Source organism: Watersipora subatra, chromosome 11 (genome assembly GCF_963576615.1).
Source record: "Watersipora subatra chromosome 11, tzWatSuba1.1, whole genome shotgun sequence".
NCBI lineage: Eukaryota > Metazoa > Bryozoa > Gymnolaemata > Cheilostomatida > Watersiporidae > Watersipora > Watersipora subatra.
The window spans coordinates 35,613,027-35,635,105 of NC_088718.1; the positions used below are offsets into that span (position 1 = coordinate 35,613,027).

The window sequence follows — 22,079 nt, forward strand, 5'->3', positions numbered from 1 at the left end:
TGAAGGAAAAAGGTCTAAATTGGAACTTGGCTCCTACTAGTATTGGAAGCTTCCTGCATTCCTTTAGTCTGAGAAGATTCGCAGATCACAATCACGTAACATTGTATTAATTCCTGATGAGCAATGGAATGCAGCAATCTACTAGAAGAGATGAAAGAGCAAAACAGTTGTACTAATTTTGTAAATATACCACAATGCATTGGAGGAGCCTAAAACCAAAGAAATGGAATAACTACATCTATTCCATAGAGCATGGACAATCCGCCTGAGGCACCTGCTCACAATTTTTATCAACCCAGCTCAATACCGTCTTACTCTTTCAGTTTTTCATCTGCCTGAGGCAGTTTCTGAGGGCGTATAGGTCCAACCATATACCTACTACTTTCATATAGAATATAACCAATAATTCAGCCTTAATACCTCTGTGTAGGAATGTTTGCCAAGCATGAGATATGGAAATACTCAATGAGATTGCGTTGCGATATGTTTGAAACAAAATGTTTTGTTACATCCAGTTTCTACATTTTGTATAAGTTAGAAAAATTGTAATGTAACACACAGTATTCGTCTTAAAACAATACAATGTATACAGCCGTTTTACTGCCAGTGTTAAAAATTTGAAAAAGGTACAACTTTTGTTGAAACAACGAAATACGATCCCATCCACATTAAACATTTAAAATATGATAATTTAAATTATAGACTTGCGAAGAGCCAGCCATAAAATAATGAGGTGGTAAGTCAATAGGCTGCGTGTAAACTGTCTAAGTTAAGTTCATAAACTGATATAACAGGCAAGGGAGGCTTCTCTCTCATCTCCGCTAATGACCTGCCTAGGCTATTTATAGCTGGTGGGTGCAGCTGGAAGCATAAACATAGTTGTAAAGGCAGATGCTACGTACGATATGTAAAGGAGCTGAGAGAAGGGCTAATAAGACGTGCCAATAGTCTAAGTACTGAGGAGTTGGAGAGTATTTTATCAGGAAATTTGTATTACTGGAAAAAGCTGGTAAAAAATTAACCTGGGAACACAATTCCAAAGCTAATGCTAAACACACCGAGTCAGCGCTGGAGCTTTCTCTCTAAGAATTCTTTTGACTTCCCTACTCACAAAAAGTAAGCATTTGGTGCATACATAATGCAGTCAGATTTCAACTACTCAACAATTTTAGAAGAGCTGTGGGTAATTTTTGTCTTGATTGGGATATATGAGGGTACACAATTAACAAGCCCGACCACGGTGACAGTAGATAAGCGGATACATGTCAACGTATCATTAAAACCATAGCCCAAGATCTTCATGAATATTTTAGGCTATGAAAACCAAACATTTAATTTATAAAAAAAATTTATGGGATTCGTTTGTGAACCACCAATAGAGCAATTACTGTGTTAGTCAAAATCTTTAAAGTGACTAATAGAAGATGACTTCAGGTTTACGGATACGCTTAAGGCTGGTACACACTGTATCACCAATGTCTGAGTTGTCCTATTTGTGATTATCCATCGACTATATGCGCCTTAACAACTTCTGACCGAACGATTACTCTGCCCAAATTAACTCAAATGGGTTTTGGAAAAACCGATATATCGCTAGTATGTAAGCAATATCTCGAGAATAAAAACAGATATCGTTTTACTGTAAAATGCATCTTATTCAGAAAACAACTTTCTACAAGAAAAATATAAAATTGTTTAGTGAATTTCAATCTCGCAATTTTTCTGACGCTTTCTTTGCGTTGAACGAGCGCAGTGTGTTTTTTATTGCCATGACGATAACGATCTGATTTGCCGTTTTGAAAAATAATTAGAAATGGAATTGTTGAGCCAAAAATATTTCTATTGGTTGCACGTTATTGGCAACAAGGCAGTTTCATTGGAGACAAAATTTGATTACTTTAGCTCATGTGTAGGTTTCGTAACGAAAAGAAAAGCGAAACCCTATTGATAAGCCAATACATCAGCTTACAGTCTGTACTTATATTACTGCGAAAGCCGAAACATCGGCTTGCGGTAGTGAAAGAGTTAAACCGATGGCATCGTCAAGGCAACTTTGCCACTGGACCCAGACATGTCCAGCCAAAATCACAGGGACATTTTTTGTGCCACAATGCTCTTGATGACTGACTCACACTATATTGCCGTATGCAGGCGTTTTTCTTTTGATGGTCATCGTCGATTATGTGAACCCTAAACCAATGGCATCAACACAGCAACATTGGACACATCAGGAAAGATTGCAGCTGTCAAACTTTCTTGATAGTGACAGCCCGTTCGATGAGCACCACATCGGCAATGGTGATCAGCCGTCGCGGATTTCTCGATCTATATCGTCTTTCACGACAATTGCTGCGGGTCTAGCATTCCATCGTCTCCATGACTGCATTGTATAACGGGAACACGACGTTGTGGAAAATTCACTGATGTAAACAAGGATGGGTTTATGATAGTGTGAACATTGTTATTGCAGACGATCACCTAAGTATTGCTTGACTAACACCGACATACAGAGATATAGTGCTAATCAGTTGTTACGAATAAATGAATGTTTATTAGGCATCCTATATCAGGATCTAAAATATGTGCAGGGAAGCTGAAAGCAGCCTAAAATTAGGAGAGAATAATGCCGAAGCATTTGAAATATTAAATCTGAAACCAGGTTCAAAAGATCCAAAAAGACAGTTTGAAAAGATCTAACATTTGTCCATGACTGGTCCATGCTACTGCTATGTCATTCACAGCATTTGCCTAGGAATGACTTTCCCTGATTTGTGGCTTTATCAAGAATCTACTAACTAACACGCGCCCTAGTTTAATAATGGCAATAGCGAAAAACATCCTGATTAACAACTGATTCAGAGAGGTCAGTACATATGGCAGTTTTTAGATCCAATTCAACATAAATGCTGGAAGTTCCACTATTTATGTTTACATGAAGAGGTTAATCTGCAAGTCTGCATCGTCCACAATATGGAAACAGTAAAAACCTGCAAGTCGATCGAGTTTTGTTACTCGTAAAATTTTTCTATTCCATTTTAAACATTTTTTTACTCTTCGCCCATTCATATTTTGATTTGAACAGTTCCGAATGCGCCGTACAATGTCTAACATAAAATTCCTTATCAACAACGTACCCGTGTTAATCCGCATCATGTTTATGTTTATTGAAACGCTTATCACAAGATAACTCAATGTGCCCACAACTCCAAATCCGAATCTTGAAACATGGTGACCGCGGCACGGGCACAGACTAGTGAAGATCGAGTCACACTCACAAATGACCCTGCTTTACAATTTATAGAAAGAACAATCCTACCCGTCTCTCACCTCAATTTTTCTATGGTTAGGAACTCGGCCTCCCTCTTGCTCATGAGCAGCCGGACATGAGCGTCCCTGTTGCTAAAGCTATTGGCAGAGTTACGGTTGTCCATCACTTCAGTCCCATCCATGCCGGGGCTGCGAACATGCAATACAAGTTTTACTCATCTGAATTAGTTAGACTAGATGATGAACTGGAGCACTGGTTTAATTAGCTGTAATAGGCTTCGACTGAATCAAGCACGAGGCGGACAAGTGTTATTATATAATATTTAGAAAAATCAATAATTGATACAGATCAATGTCAAAACCAACAATATTAGTTTTCTATACAACTTTTTGTTGTCTAATTTTAACATAAAAGGGTGTGTGAAAAAAAACTGAAACTGTTAATTCAAGTCATTTACATGTACAATTACATATATGAATTGAAATAAAAGGAGTCCAGTTCATTTCAGACAGCTAGAACATCCTATACATGCATATGACTAGAAATAAGTGAATAAAATGTTTGTGGTGTGGTCATATCTGTACAGATTGTTATCTTCAACTATTAAAAATATGAAATGTTCAGAATTTAGCCTACATATTCATGATTTTACAGCTGTTCGGTTTACATATTTAAAACCAGGATGCAATGAGGGTTAATTAAATACATAATTTATGGCTATTGACTAAATTCACTACAAGTAACAATGGGGTAAATGAAAATTTGTGTTTTCCAACAAAAGGGTCCAGTCACCAGGGTTTTATCCAAAGCGTTCATGTTATGTTGGTGTCACGCAGAAAAAAAGGCAAAACTACTTCGATGAAACTATTGATCACCTCGATCAAAGCATGTTGGGAGAAGTTAGTTAGACGCACACACGTGAGAGGATAGTGATGTGATAACATCTTTTAAATTGTTCATGTACATTTTACTGACTGGTTTACGAAACTAAAAATTTCGTGAGTTTGTTATTTTGTTATTACAACATTCATACAAACAAAATAAATCATCTAGGATATTTATAAATGACCTACATACAAGTCGCAGGCATGAAGAGACGAGTAATGCTTAAAGATGAACTTGCAAAAGGTTTTACCAAATTTTATCAGAAAGTATCGATATTTTTACAAAAGTTTTTACCTGGTTTAATGCAATGATAAACAGCGAATGCGAGGTCTTTTTTATCACCATATTTTCTTCATAAAAGCCTGCCAGGAGGGTACAATAAACTGCTTGTTAAAGATAAAACTACAAAAAATATTAATAGATTTTATCAAAAAATATTAGTATTCTTCTATCATTTGTGATTGTTTACGATGTTTGAGTTGATCTGACTGCCAGGATGTTTCAAGACTAAAATCATCAAAACTTGATCGCATTAAAAACACTCAAAAGAAAAATATGCATGAAATGATATCATTAGTTGTTATCATTGCTATAGTTAATTATCGGCTATTGCATTCAAGTTGCAACGGTACGCGTCTCGATTCTGACGGTCTTTTTGAAATTATAGACGTTATAATTGCAGTTTCGATTGATCTGAGCATTTTAACCGCGATTAAGTTTTGTCGATTTTAATCTTGAACCATCCTGGCAGTCAGATCACGTCAAACATCAACAAAAATATCAAATGATAGAAAATTACCGATACTATTTGATCCAATTAACCAAAATTTTGTGAAATTTTATCTTTAAACATTGAAAACATTACAAGACAATCTATAGACCGGTGTCATTAGAACATAAAACACTATTAATAGTTGTAAACTAAAACTGAATCTCAACGTACACATATACTTCCTTCCGATATTTGTTTTACATGTCGGAACGATCAATGCTGGAGCAAAGGCAAACATTTTTAAAAGAGCTCACTAGAACTCTGGCAGACTAGTGTGTAGTGAAAATCAGGTGTTCCGTGGGAGGTTATCAATAAAAGGTTTTTATTTATATTATTTTTATGCCCTTTTTCTTTCATAATACACAGAGAACAACATAACTACTTGAACAAGTATGCTGATATGGCTGAACATAGTCAATTAGTGCAGGCGTTAGAGAGTTAGGCTCCCAAGCTGAATGTCACAAGTTCAAGTCCTGCACAAAGTAAACTTTTATTCTAACCTTTAACCCTGGCTTCGGACATACAGACATGGCTCTTATCATAGTAAAGATCATAAGTTGTGTAATAATTTGAAGGAATAAATATTGATTTAAATCAAATACAGCATATAACTCTTAATGTCAAAACTTAAAATCCATTTAATACATTGATTAATCAAGTAATAATCAGTAAAAGAGTTTTGATTTGGACTCTTCCTGTGAACAAAAGTGCAGCTAGTAAAGTATGTAATAACAAAATGTGGTGAAACTTACTCAAACTTACACTAAATAAAATTTAAACTTACTTATATTTATTATTCTTATTATTTCGTATGTTACTTTTAATTTTTTACAGTTTCAGATGTCCTATGTGGCAGACTACTTTGTTGTGTCGAGACTAGTGTTGGGCCGGTATATAATTTAGTGCCGGATAGGATATCCTTGCACTTTTTTATCGGTTTTCCCGGTATCGGTATCCTCGGTATTTACCATCTTCGGTATCCTTTGCCAACTAAGAAAGTTTGGTATTGTCGGTATTGTAGTTCGGTATACGGTTTTCAGTGTGTGTCTAAGTTCAGCTTACCTACTGCCTATTTTTATATAACGCAAGTGGGGGATAAATCAAATATAAAGCGTATAAATATATCAAATGTATCAAATATCAAACGGGGGGTTTTATCAAATATAAAACGTAATATACGTTTTATACTTGATAAAATATAAAACGTATATTGCTTTTGCATTTTATCAATGTAAGACGTAATATACTATGAGATATCTATAGGTAAACGTGGAAATGTTCGTTGAAAAAAGAGCTATAATATAATTCACATGTGTTGTGTTTTCAGAAAGTCTGAGAAAAAAGTTGCGATTGCCAATGTGCGCTGAGAGACTCTTTTTGATTAGCGTGTTCATCAAAGAGGCGTTTTTGCAATTGACCATGACATCAATTGACACGCGATTGTAATCTCATTCCGTTACATGGCGATTGTGCGCGAGACGTCAAATGAGCTCTTTCATAAGCAGCTCATTGTGTGGGTGATTCTCCCGCACATCACGTCGCTGGTAATGAGAATAACTAGCTGTCACCGAAAATGATTGGTTTTCCCGGATACCAAGAATCCCTCGGTGTCGGTAAGAGCGGATAACTCCTTACCAGCCAAACACTAGTTGAGACCAATATTTTGAAAATATAATTGCTAGCTCCTTTAACAATCCTTCACCTAACATTAATTCTCTCAACAGAGAAAGACATTTTAGACACTATATGTCAAACCATTTATTTAATTTTATTGACTAGCTGTTGCCCTTTTTGTCCTAAGATCGGTGTATGGCAAAGCTAATTTGGAAAACATTTTTATTTGAAATGTTACTATTTCCAATAAAGTTATATCAATAAATATATATAACTATTAAACAAACAAAAAGTGAATATTTATAAAGCTAGGTCTATGTACCGTAAAACCTCTATTTGAATGCGACCTCTATTTGAATGTCACTCTCTATTTGAATGCCACTCTCTATTTGAATGCCACCTCTATTTGACCGTCACTTTGCCTATCTTTGATTGTTATGAATCCATAATACCAAATGATCAGTAGAAAAGTGCCAACAAAATCATATTAATAATGAATCGTTTACATTAATATCAATCAATTCTCTTGTGGTCCAACTACAAAGCTTTTCATTTTTTTGTTAATACTTTGAAAGCAGCACCATAGAAATAATCAATAACTGTCTCAGGCTAATAGTAGTTCCTTGTTTAACGCGGTCTTGATACTTCAAAGTACATGTGCCTATATGAAAAACGTTGGTAGATGAACTTTGAAAGCAACACCATAGAAATGATTAATACCTGTCTCAGGTTAATAGGCGTTCATCATTTTACGCGGTCTTACTTCGAAGAACATGCATATAAAATGCGGTTTGCAAGTTTTGGGCCGAAGGTTACGTTTAGTGAGCAAAACTTTTTCGCGCTGCATTTGTGCTAAATGCAACACGTAAAAGTTTTGCTCTGCCAAAAATTGTTTGGTTGCTAATATCAGCTAGTTGAGCTGTGCAGAAGAAGAGTTGAGGTCAGAAGATATTGTGGAAGGTACTGGACAACTAAAAGATGTTTGTTCCATCGAAAGCAGCAATCAGAATGCAGCTATCCAAACAAACGATGGAAATACTTTTGTTTTAAAAACGTTAATTTTTGTTTCTGCACGTAATATAAGTATGGTTCATTGATGTCACTTGTTCATAAATATATATTTGTATCATTTGATAGATTATCATTATACAACTTATTAATATGCAGCTTTATAGCATGTATTTAATAGTATCCTTGCGTATATCTTAACACGGCTAAAATGGATTGATCCTCATAACTCCACTTCTATTGCACATAAACAGCTAGTTTTGGTTGCAAACTGTAGCAAACATGGCAATGAGTGAAATGAGCCATTATGCAACATTATTAAATATAGATATAAAATTAAAATGTTTTCGAATTTGGGATGAAACAAAAACTGAAAATTCCAACAAATTGCAAAGAAGGACACAGACAATAATATAATCGCAGGTTAATTGCAAGCAATAGATATCAACTGCTAGAGTTCTTTCTCGGTTTCTCCATGCATATTTCTTATAAAGAGATAAAGAGATCTATGACAAGTCGGAGGTAAGTTAGCAGATTTATTGCATCCAAAAGGTTTAATATGGCTCCACCGAAAAAATAGAGCAAAATATAGGCAACATCCGTTTCGCCAAAAACCGTATAATATTAAATTATATAAACTATAAAAGCCGGTTCAAACCAAAACCTAGTTTATAGTTTTTTCATAAAAACCATGTTTTTTTCCAACCGGGCCTTGGTATAATAAAAAGAGCCATCATAAGCTTGTTTACAGGTAATATATATCATATTTTCACTGATATTTAATGCTGGTGAGGTATTAAAATATTAATACTTCACTTTTATCATTAAAAATTTTTTATCCAGTAACTTTAACATTTACATGATGACTAGATGTGCCTCGCGGCGTTGCCCGGATATTAAAAGTCAGCTTATAAACAATGAGAAGTAATGAGAGTTGCCTACCACTTGCTATTAGCCTGGCACATTGCCATTAAAAATGGTATTAAAAGTCAGCTTATAAACAATGAAAAGTGATGAGAGTTGCCTACCAATTGCTCACTTGCTCACCTACCAGTATTAGCCTGCACATTGCCAATGGAAAATTCCAGTAAACTACAGTCAAACATGGATAACTCGTCCACGGATAGCTCGAACACATGGTTAATTCGAACATTTCCTTTGGTCCGTTCCCACGTAATGATAAATTGCTATAGATAACTCGAACTCAACACTGTTAATTCGAACTGTTTTTTTGCCCAACGGCTACCGAAACGGTTGTTATCGCTTTAGAAAATCACTTTATTCAAAACCATAGAGGTAAACTTCATCTTTTCGTAATTCATAAGCGTCGTTATTACCACCATCGGCAAAATATTTTTGTCAACGACTTTTCTAAAAGTTTGGTGAAATTTGATTTATACTGCGATACGATGAATAGCACGGGCTAGCCGGGTCACGCGCGCAGGATTTTCGCCACGCACATACAAAACAAAAATCGCATGTTGTTTTGTATGTGCGTGGCGAAAATCCTTGAGTGCGTGACCCGGCTAGCCCGTGATGAATAGTTTTCCGACGTTGATTCCGTGTTGAATCAACGTCGGAATGTTGAATGTTTAAAACGTCTTAAAAAATGTTGTAATTAAACGTATACGTTGTCTGAGCTACAAAAAACTATTCATCGTTTGACCTAAACACAGAATACGTGTGTACATTCAATAAGTATCTATTAAAAAAGCATGACTGATATAGAATGTACCGTAAAACCTCGTAAAACTTGTAATTGAACTGCCTCGGAGTGTTGCTCTTAACGAATCCCAGGTAAAGTAAGGTAATCTGCATAAACTTCAAGAAAAAACGGCAAAATTGATCGTGGGTAAAACCCCAAAAGAAAAAAATGTCTTTTCTTTTGAGCATTTCAACAACGATCAAGTTTTGCCAATGTCAATCTGAAAAACGTCCTGGCAATAACATCACCTCAAACAACAAACCAATCTCAAGTGATAGAAAAATCTCTATACTTTTTCATGAAAACGTTTTAAACGTTACATTAGAAGCATTTAATTTGAAACAAGCCATTTGTGCTTTTGATTTATATTATAGTTTGTATATGTACATGTATCTACTAATAAATAAGTAAATATATGGACTTGTGACAGTGCTCTGATAACTTGAACGCTCTGATAATTCGAAGACTTTTGCTCGGTCCCTTGAAGTTCGAGTTATCCATGTTTGACTGTAGTTAATAAGCGCTAGGCTTCTAATGACAGTAGGCCATGAGGTTGCCTATGCATTGTCCAGCTACGCTATTTTCATAATAGCTATAATAATAGCTATAGCTGGAGGGACACACATACTTTCACATTTATATATATAGAAGAAATATTATTGTGAGTGTATGTTAAGGTTTCATACTGCAGTGTGTATATTGCATGTATAATGATGGAGTTTTCTTTTCATATTCACATTCTATTCGACTGGGCAGCAACATGTTCATAAACATTACATGAGTCGACCCCCAAAAAACTAGTTTAAAATCAGCTTTCAAAAACATAATTTATACATGAGTGTATATGGTATATGTATGTATTAGTATATATATATATATGATGAATGCCCGGCGGTGCACAGGTAGTAAAAAAAAGTTTTTGCATAGAAAAATGTATTTTTGATCAACATTTACCATTTCAACTTATAAACAAAAGTATTCATCCTTTTCTGCGAATGTAAGGCCAACGTATAACTCAAATACTCGAAAGCTTGACACATAGCTAAAGAAGCTTGTTGGAAAACATTTCTTACTTTGTATGCTACACGCTCGCTCAAGATTTAAAATACCTAACAAACAGTGGCAGCTAATGTAGTTGCCATTGGATAAGTTTCTCTACCCTATAAATTTGGGTAACTTAGGTTAACATTTTAATTTTTACTAAAATAAGAGCTGTGTCTGTCCGAAACCAGCTAAGAATATTAGGAAAAAAATATTGGACCTCGCAAGAATTAAATCCGTACATTCGGATGCACGAATGCGAAGTGAATCACCACTAAACCATGTGCCTTTCTTAGGAATAATCGTGAATATAACCATTCCACATCATGATCTCTCACGGCACACCCAACTGCGAGCATGCATATTTTAAACAATCGCCATAACTGGACACACCAATGACTACAGACCCTTGATTTTATATATAAACTGTAAGATATGTCAAGAAAAATATTTGGTGAAATCATTTAGTATAAGCCGAAAATTTTGCATGTAGAGATAATTGCAGCGATGCTACTAGAGACATGCTTGATAAGAACCGAGTGCCTGTAACAAACAATTATGCCTGCAGTAAACAAGTAATGATAGAAATGTGAGTTATTTGACAAGCCCTCGCAATCGACTGCAATCTACTAATTACGGTCTGAGTAGATTATGGATGCCCTTTACCTCAAGCCTAAACTGGATAATCGGATAAAATTGGTTTACAATATCATGCGATTATTGATTTCGCAGATTTATACTTCTATTAGTTTATTCAATTTTATTGGGCAGCCAACAATCATTTTTATAAAAAAATGTTACAGGTGGTGCCACAAAATTTATAAACTTGCTACAGCAAAAACCTTTTTTATATTCTGAGTTACGCCGATATGAATTACAGATTTGAATCGTTTGCGAGTTCAAATACTGCCGACCGGACACATCTTACTGCTGATTACACAATCCTTCGTTTTTTCGTGACGTCATTTTATCGTTGTCGGCCATCTTTATAGACAATTTTATTGTTAAAAACACGAAGATTTTTCAATGAATTTTTGAAAAACGATGCTTTTGTTTGCAATTTTTTTATTATAGTATCAAAACAACACCAAAAAGTACTATTAAGTAAAAGATAAACCATCGTTTTTTACAAATATGGCAGCTTTTTCGTGAACGAGTGCATGTGCAAACGACTTGATGACGTCAAAAAAACGATGGATACTTCACACGGTCAAAATTGAAAAACAGGCTGTTCTCATATTTTTAGGGCAGACAAAAATATTAAATTTTCTTTTTTAATACTTAACAACTTTTATGGAAACCACATGGAAGCTCCATTAATTTAAAACTTTGCTCACTTGTGTAATAACAATAACAATAATAACAATAACAATAGAATTGTTTGTATTGAAAAACAGTAGCATTGTCACCGACTAGTTTTGTTGCTTCAGCAAAAAACCGTTGATAATAGATATACATGTACAGTCAAACATGGATAACTCGAACTTCAAGGGACCGAGCAAAAGTGTTCGAATTATCAGAGCATTCAAGTTATCAGAGCACTGTCACAAGTCCATATATTTACTTATTTATTAGTAGATACATGTACATATACAAACTATAATATAAATCAAAAGCACAAATGGCTTGTTTCAAATTAAATGCTTCTAATGTAAAGTTTAAAACGTTTTCATGAAAAAGTATAGAGATTTTTCTATCACTTGAGATTGGTTTGTTGTTTGAGGTGATGTTATTGCCAGGACGTTTTTCAGATTGACATTGGCAAAACTTGATCGTTGTTGAAATGTTCAAAAGAAAAGACATTTTTTTCTTTTGGGGTTTTACCCACGATCAATTTTGCCGTTTTTTCTTGAAGTTTATGCAGATTACCTTACTTTACCTGGGATTCGTTAAGAGCAACACTCCGAGGCAGTTCAATTAGAAGTTTTACGAGGTTTTACGGTACATTCTATATCACTCACGCTTTTTTAATAGATACTTATTGAATGTACACACGTATTCTGTGTTTAGGTCAAACGATGAATAGTTTTTTGTAGCTCAGACAACGTATACGTTTAATTACAACATTTTTTAAGACGTTTTAAACATTCAACATTCCGACGTTGATTCAACACGGAATCAACGTCGGAAAACTATTCATCACGGGCTAGCCGAGTCACGCACTCAAGGATTTTCGCCACGCACATACAAAACAACATGCGATTTTTGTTTTGTATGTGCGTGGCGAAAATTCTTGCGCGCGTGACCCAGCTAGCCCGTGCTATTCATCGTATCACAGTATAAATCAAATTTCACCAAACTTTTAGAAAAGTCGTTGACAAAAATATTTTGCCGATGGTGGTAATAACGACGCTTATGAATTACGAAAAGATGAAGTTTACCTCTATGGCTTTGAATAAAGTGATTTTCTAAAGCGAAAACAACCGTTTCGGTAGCTGTTGGGCAAAAAAACAGTTCGAATTAACAGTGTTGAGTTCGAGTTATCTATAGCAATTTATCATTACGTGGGAACGGACCAAAGGAAATGTTCGAATTAACCATGTGTTCGAGCTATCCGTGGACGAGTTATCCATGTTTGACTGTAGTTAGTTTTATGAGAAAATTCTACCCGTTTACAAATTTTCTGTTCCACAATCCTTTTCCCGAAATGCAAAAATTATTCCACTATTGCTAAACAATACATGTTATACCATTATAGTGAATCTACCTACAACGGTTTTTTGACATGTTGTAATTGGATAATCTGTCAACCAATGGTATTGAACACTGCTATTAGCTGATGTACTGTTAAAAACAGTCAGGATAGATATTATCATTTCATCTTTCTCGAACGAACATAAGCAAGGGCAACAATAGCTAACTTCAGCGAAAAAAGGAAACGGAAACACCGCAAAAAAGCTATTTCGATTTGTAAGGCAACTAAGACATGTAAAATAATATGATCCCGTTATGATTATGAAATTTTTTCGAACAACATTAAAAATAAACACTAAAAGTTACAATCTTCGCTATAATAAGAGGTGTGTCTGTCGGTGTGAAGTCACGGTTGGAAGCTGTAAAAAAGAATTGCATCAAACAGGATTCAAACTCGCATATATTAAGTGTGTAATTAAATTTTAATTCAATAAATGTCAAAGACGAAGGATTTCGTTTGTTTCTGATGGCTTTAGTGTACTTTACAAAACTAGCGCTCATTGCACCTGCAGTGTGCTTCGGAATGAATGCATTTTTGCACCCTCTCAGGAGCATACAGTCCTAAAGCCACCACACCGCCGCTCATTTTCAATGCTTTTGCATCAGTGCTACTTTAATTTCTGATTTTATATATTACTTTTTATTTTATTGGCAATGATTTCATTTCAAACAGAAATGTTTTTAAAATTATACCGTAAAAGAATTATAAAACGAAACAAAAAAAGCAACAGCCACTAAAATCAAATAAATGGTTTAACATATATAGAGTTTAAAATACCTTTCTCTGCTAAGAGAACGAATATTAGGTAAAAGATTGATAAAGTAGCTAACTAGATATTTTAAAAGTAATCGTTAGATGTCGTATGCAATTCGTTCATACCATGTATGTTGAAATTAGTTGGACACCTGTAACTTTTTTAAAACTACAAAATTTTACAATTTAAAAAGCTACCAGAAATTATTTGCCCAGCATACGGATAAAACTGGAAAAAAAAACTTCACCAAAACAGCCTAGCATGACATGAGCAGCTACATTGACCTACATGTCTCTAGCCGATATACAGTGATCCCTTGCGACTCACCACTCATAGCTTCAGCACTTTGCACGGTAAAAAATTCATCAAAAATTAATAGAAAATAAATCAATACAAAAAATAAAATACGTAAACTCTGGCTCAGTGAGATTCTTCTGCAAGCATCCTTGTGCAAGCAGCCATCACAGTCCATTGCTTTCCTGTTACATTTTGTGAAGTGTAACAGCGTTGGCAAGTGTTAGCAAGTGCTTGTGACACCTTTTATCATGCCTCTTAAATGCCCTTGACCCTTAAAATTGTCCAATGAACAGTGACTTTAAAAAATAGCTTCCATTTCGTAGAAGTTCACTTATTACAGGGTGGGGGTGAGCTGGTCCAGATTAACCGTGAAAGGTTCGAGTTATTACTGTATTGCTAAAAATATGAAATTTGCCTAAGCTTTCTAAACCTACGCATGCATGAAATACAACGTAATCAGCAACCAACATCAATAGATACAGTATTTTATATGGCAGATCAAAGGAGGCAAATCTGTAATTAATTTCGGCAGGAATCCACATCTCTTGCTGAGCAAAACTGTCAACATTTTCGTTTAACACTCACATGTAATCAAAAGCGTATCCACAAATAGCGATCCTCATTTAATTACTAAAACGCTATCGAGATACCAGAATAGAATTTTTAAGTGTCAAAATTAACAATCAGAAAACTAATTAGTTTTTCAACTTAACGGCTCAATGTGATCAGACAAAGTAAGGCGATTGACTTCCTCAAATGTCGTTCTGCAAAACGAGAGAATCAAGCATTAGTCTAGCCTCCTCATGGTCAGCAGGCAAACAATCACATATACTTCCCTCATTTGATAATTGATTAATGTCGCCTAGGCGTTTGACTAGTAATAGTGGTAGTTATCCCAGCAAGGCTGATGCTATATAGCAAACAAACTGGCAAGTATGGTTAATATGAAGAAGCAGTAATGCATACTCTATTAGTAAACTGACTGAAAATAAATACAGTAGAAGCTCCTACATAGTAAATAATCCATTCCGAGAACGTTTACATTATAGTGAATTTATATTATATGAAGAGTAAACAGTAAAGGACGTGCAAATAGCTTAATCCATTTCAATATCTTCTCAAACTCACCCCTTTGGCCATCTGCAGTTATCAAAAAACTAAACTTTTTAATTTAATGACTGTACAGTAACTACGGTATTAATGGTTTGTATTGACAATTTTTCTCTATTTTCTCATCACTTACACTTGGTTTAGAGTCAATGATTACGGTAATCACAACAAGGTCTATTATGCCAAAAAAAGATAACTATATTGTGCCTAAAACAAAGTAAAAGAAAAAGATATCACTCGTATAATAAAAGTGATGTCTGTTCGTCCGAAGCCAGGGTTAGAGGTTAGGACAAAGGATTGCTTTCTACAAGAATCCAACTCATGACATTCCGATTGGTGGGCCGACATTCTACACGCGCGCCTCTATGCATTTCTGAATAATTGTGTAGTTACTTATTCGCTACACTTTATTGGCACACTTGAATATCTTTCACGGCACACCGCACTGGCAGGGTACTAGTATATATAATAGACCTTTCACGGCACACTGTACTGGCAGGGTACTAGTATATATGATAGAGATAACCCTATACAGTCAAACATGGATAACTCGCCCACAGATAGCTCGAACACATGGTTAACTCGAACGGTTTCTTTGGTCCGTTCCCACGTAATGATAAATTGATTTAGATAACTCGACCTCAACTCTGTTAACTCGAACTGTTTTTTGCCCAACGGCTACCGAGACGGTTGTTATCGCTTTAGAAAATCACTTTATTCCAAGTCATAGAGGTAAACTTCAACTTTTCGTAAATCATAGGCGTCGTTATTACCACCGTTGGCAAAATACTTTTGTCAACGACTTTTCTAAAGGTTTGGAGAATTTTGACTTTTAATAAACATCCGCTTAGCGATCGCCTTTCGGAAGCATGGAAAAGTGAGGTGACCTTCGCATAAACTTCAAGAAAAATCGGCAAAATTGATCTCGGTTAAAATGCTCAAAAGAAAAAGATGTCTTTCTTCTGAGCATTTCAACAACGATCAAGTTTTGCCAATTTTAATCTAAAAAACATCCTGGCAATAACATCACCTCTAACAACAAAACAATCTCAAGTGATAGAAAAATCTCCTATACTTTTTGATAAAAAAGTTTTAACTTTACATTAGAAGCATTTAATTTGAAACAAGCCATCTATGCTTTTGATCTCTATTATAGTTTGTATATGTGCATGTATCTACTAATAAATAAATAAATAAATAAATAAATGGACTTGTGACAGTGCTCTGATAACTTGAACGCTCTGATAACTCGAACACTTTCGCTCGGTCCCGTGAAGTTTGAGTTATCCATGTTTGACTGTACTTTGTTTTCTCACCCAAGTGCCTCAAGAGAGGAACTGATATTTTTAACTCCTACAGAGGACTCTCATTATTCAAATCAAATTAGAGTTGTCCCGACTTGACACTTTACGTTATGTATGTAAGTTCTTCCAAAATACGATGTAAAACCTCTACATAAACTCTTTACGTTAAATAAAATTTATGGAAAAGGTACTTTACGTTATAGGAGTGTCTGCTGTACCAAGGAAGCCATAGTGAACGAGTGGCTTGAATATATTGTCACCTTAACAAACTAGTGCACAGTGGCCATATTTCTAAAGCATCAAATGAAGCATACAAGCTGTGGGAACTGGTGTATCCGTATTTGCCTACATCGCTTTCAGTTCAACGGTGGCGCAGCAAGGCATGCTTTGAACAGAGACCAATTGCATACGCCTGCCCTGAGCAGTAGCTGATTACTTACTTCCCAGCTACTTACAGTATATAGCTAATAATAATCATAAAACAAAAAGCTGTTCATAGAAAGTGGAAGTGTTTTGAGTGGTATAAACTAACCTCATGATATACACCGCTTTCAGGCTTTGAATGGGTTCGGAGTTGCTTCCACTCCGAACCCATTTTAACTACTCCGAGTCTACTTTAACCAGTTTTGTTCTGAGGAATACATCACAAATCTTGAAAAGATTTATATGCGTAATGAAACTTTGAATCGTTGAAAAGGTAGGGCGTGAATTCGTCGGCAGTGGGCAGCTCAAAACCCACTCGAAACATGGAAACGCAGTGAAAATGTGATAACATTTTGACATAAAAGTTACAAAAGACTATTTTGCTAAAGCACTTATTTCAAAAGAAACTCAACTACATTAAAATAGATTAAATAAAAACCCAATCTCTCCATATGCTTCACCGTAAATCTAGCCAACATGTTTACACATGATACAAGTGGTGAAGAAACTAAGGAAAAGTGTAAGGAAAAGAGAACCTACTTTATTCACAACAAAATAGGCTAACGATTAGCAAAGGAAATGGACAACGTGAACTAAAAAATAAATCAAAACTTTTTTACCAGTAAACTTGCCATATTTAGTTCAAAATGGCGATGAAGATTCCAAAACCCTTGTCTACACATTTAAGGAATTGTCTAACCTTGAACAACTCACCAAGTTGAGGAATTGGCAATCGGCCTATGATCATTCTACACAGAATCAATTAGCTTAGTTCTTCAAATTACATTTATTTATGACTAGATGAATGTCCGCGTTGCCCGAGTAATAAAAAAATTTCTGCAAAAAAAACTTAGTATTATATAACATATACAACATTTACCATTCTAACTTTAAAAAAACTTCATATCATGAGAAAAGAGTTTTTGTACAGTTTAAATAAATTTTAAAAAAACGAGTACATAGAGATGCGTGTATAAAAAAGGTTACCGTTGCAGCAGAAGCTTGATGAATTCAAAGTTTGGATGAAAGACACTAGTACCTCTCGATACTGGTACAAACATAAAAAAATGGAATATCGGACTTTCTTCGTCTGACTGAACGGAGAGAGAAAGTAGAAGCAATACCCCTCCAGAGAATACAAATGCCCATATGGAAAGCATTCAGCTTTTACAGATTCACGGATTTTACGGAAATACAAGTGTACAGTCACATTTGAAATTGAAACCGCACATTTGAAAATAACAAATTTGAAAAATTGGATGTATAGGTAAAAAAAATTCGAAAAAAAGTAACAAAAGCTAAAGGTAATATTAATTAACACAAGTGTGGACCCTCACCATACGATTTTAATAAGTTCCAGTGTTGTCAACATAGGGCGATACTGTCGTATAGAGGGATATAGAAACCCGTAGTAATTATCTGATGCAAACACCCCCTGATAAAAATCATCATAATTTTATATACGTACCGTACATATTAAAAATGAGCAACAAAATAATATATATGTGAAACTTAGTAACTATGGTTACCTACAATAACTTTAGTGTATTTACTATATTTAGTGGTTATGATCTGTAATAAAATATAACATTACCATGTACTATGTGCAGTATGTACCGTAAAGAGTTCTCACTATCGAGACAGAAGTATTACATAAACGCTGAATTTAAATTAAATAAATTTAGCTTACTAAACGCATACTTAAAACTAAGTTTTAGTATGTATTTTACTAAACTTCAACTCTGTCATCAGCTAAAGTTGTATCACTTATCTGTTTCCACTATAACTAATAATGAATGACGTTAAACTGAGAGCGAGCCCTGTATCTCTTTTATGCGTTGCGGGAGGTATTTCGCTAGATAGCATATCGGCATCTTCGTCATTCCGACGTATTTGGCACACCGACTGCTAAATTTGAATTTCGAGATAAGTTTTTATTGATATCGTGTGGCGAAAAAATGTCAGTTGGCAAGAGTGAAAAAAACGTGTTCCACATCGCAAGGCAAAAAAATCGTATAACCAGGTCATCGGAACCCGAGGGCGCGCTGTGTAATAAAAAGTGCACATTGACGTGTGCAATCGCGTCAAGGATATACAGTACATGACAAGAGCGATGAGAATGATAAGAATAGCTTAGCCTTGTGGTAAAACACACTTGCTAGTAGACATGTTATTTTAATGTCGCGAGTTCAAAACCAGTACAGTAGTGACCTTTGTTTCTATAACTGGACAGATGATAGACAATCAATGAGATTTATATAAATTGACGAACAGAAAGTGATCATTGGTCACAATCGATCGCTCCAGACTAATGATGTACAATGAGTAAATAAAATGATAAATTTAAGCAAATGGACTCACTACTATTCGAACTGAACGCTGGTTGGCTGTTATAAGGCATTGTATCCTTCCAACCAATAACCGCTACATCCTTGCCGATATCAGCGGCTACCATTTACAGTAAAACAATCTTTTCTAATTAAATAGTACAAAAAATTAATTGTAGCTCTGGGCCATTCAAGCGTATTAATAAACCACTACTACTACCAGCATGTAACAGATCAGAGATACAGCATTCCTTGTGCAGAACCAATCTAATGAGTCTATCGCAAGCATGGCCTTTAGATACAAAACTGCAGACGAAAGTAAAACCCTTGAGACAACGCATAGCGACTAGACTGAAAGACCAAGAGATAAACATGTGATCAATCTTCAAATATCACTAGAGGCTGTCTCGGTAGCGCCATTGGTCGCCGAGGGCTGGTTAACACTATGTCACCATGTCGGCGTTGTCTTATTGATGATAATTTTTCGATTATGTGCACCATAAACCGAAGGCATCACCAACGCAACGCGGAAAATTCGAGACAGATCGAAACTGTCAAACTTTCTCAATTGTTCGCCGAGTACCCAAGACAGCCTGTACAATGTGTACCACTTCGGTACATCAGCACATGTGCCACTTTGTGTAGGCCTACATCGGAAAGTGCTCGATCTATATTTTCTTTTATGGCAGTTGCTGCGGGACTAGTATTTCATCGATTAAATGACAGCATTGTATAACGGGAACACGACGCTGTGGACAATTCACTGATGTAAACAAGGATGGGTTTATGATAGTGTGAACATTGTTATTACAGACGATCACCTAAGTATTGTGTGACTAATACTGACATACAACGATATGGTGTAAACCAGAAAGTGAATGTAACACTAGGGCAGTATAATGTGAACCAGCCTTCAGAAATACAAAATTTTTAGGGAGTGATGACCATTTCCTTGCTTTTGCAAAGCAGTATCAAATTGGCTAGTTCAGAGCTGCACTTATGTACACCTTCCTGAGCTCAGTGAATCGTAATGGCACGAGCGAGCGCCTTACAATTGTAAGATGACTTATTACGCGTCATGGAAAGGAAGAAATCAGTCGTGCGTGTATATCGTTTCATATGACATAACGGGCAATTGCATTCTTGTAAATATCTTTTAAGCAATTGATGTGTCAATCATAAACAAACAGCAATTTATATAAAGTTAACTATCATGGTAGAGTAATGCTTAAAATCCAAGGCGAGATCAAAGCAACCACCTGCCAGTTCATGTCATGAAAATATCCAGCTGTGCATAATAACAGACAATAATTCTATGAAAAACCCAAACTGCTGCTACTGTATAATAGTACAGATAGTCTTTATACAGTGGAAAGAGGAAGTAGACAGCATCACACAAAGTTTCACTTAGTCGGCTCAGTGCCTCAACTCACCTGCCGCCTGTGTCAAAGAAGGTACTCCCATCAGTAGCCATAAGTCCAGCTGTAAGATGGCATACGAAGCGGTTATAATGCCATTTACAAGGTATTTATAAGTAGGGTTCATCAGCCTGGCTTGCAAAGCAGCCTACAGACTTCAACCCACTTGATATTCTCAATTACCTTACGGCACATTTACAACTCATCTCAAACAGCCTTGTTAATGAACCATGTGTGCAACTGGAAGAAAACTGCTTTCCAAGGTTCAGCATTCAAAGTATTCATTAGGGCTTCACGATATGGTAATGCAATTGTTTGGTAGCGATTTTTAGGGTAGACGATTTGAAAATCGCCACCAGCTAAAGAGATACCACCAATCATACAAACGACACAATCGTGTAATGGCGATTTATCTCATACCTGATAATTGTCAAAGTAAGCGATACTGGAACTAAAACACATGGGGCTTTCAGTCTCATAATAAACTGATTCCATGGCCTTTCATGCACACGGCATTCATGAAATAAATATTTTCAACTGTCATGAACACAAAACAGTTTCTTTTTATGTTGAAATATACAAAATATTAACAAAAATTTACAATTTTTTTGCATAATAATATCACGATATATCGCGAATTATTCTTTTGCAATATCGAATCGTGCATGAGTAGACATACAGATGGTGCAAGAAACGATACAATCCTCTTTACCGTGCAAAATTTGGTGAAAATAGAAGCTATAACTCTCCAAGCAAGCGTTAACACAAATGTAAAAATATATTAGAGGTTATCGGCAACATACAATCTTCAAAAAGCATATAATTGCAGCTTATGTGAATTCCTACTGATCAAAAACAGCTCGACAAACAAAGTTTGAACATCGTTTCAACATTTAAATTTTATCTCATACTTTGGAGCAAGTATTTTCATGACAAATAGTTTGAACTAATTATAATAATTTGAATAAATTAATAATAAATTAATAATTAATTAATAAATTAATAAAATTATAAATATAATTTGAACTAATTTGACAATATAAACTAATGTATTATAAAAAACTAAGTAAAAAAGTAAATGTTAAAAATGATATGTAAAAAGTAAATCAATTAAGTAATAATCATTAATAAGAGATTGTTATTGTAACTTAGAAACACATGAATAGAAGTGTAGACTTTGCAATGATTAGGTTCAGCAATCGACATGATTAGGTTTATTGAGTCGAAATTGATGTGTAGCCAATCCTAACTTATGCCAGAGAATATTTAAATTAACTTAGTTCATGTTTTTTTTAAACCATTATTTCAATTTAAAATAATCTAAATTTAATTTAAACCTGTATTTCTAAAGAAACTGTGGATTTCTTATGTTGGAAACCACTTGGCACGTTGAGATGAGTATCTGCTCCAACTTTACGTCAAAAAATCTGTATGTAGAGATGATAACAAGTCAAGGCT

The 22,079-nt window shown here is 35.1% G+C and overlaps 1 protein-coding gene across 2 annotated transcripts in view; it reads right to left on the reverse strand.

Annotated features, from left to right (window-relative positions):
• Positions 1–22,079, reverse strand: part of LOC137408276 (inositol polyphosphate 5-phosphatase OCRL-like) — a 71,805-nt gene that overhangs the window by 47,752 nt on the left and 1,974 nt on the right. For both annotated transcript variants that reach the window (XM_068094731.1, XM_068094733.1), the window contains exons 3-4: positions 20,637–20,685; positions 3,328–3,456 (exon numbers count right to left, since the gene is read on the reverse strand). In XM_068094731.1, the coding sequence (XP_067950832.1) occupies positions 3,328–3,456; positions 20,637–20,677 (170 nt within the window). In that variant the 5' untranslated portion in view covers positions 20,678–20,685. The remainder of the gene's footprint in view (positions 1–3,327; positions 3,457–20,636; positions 20,686–22,079) is intronic.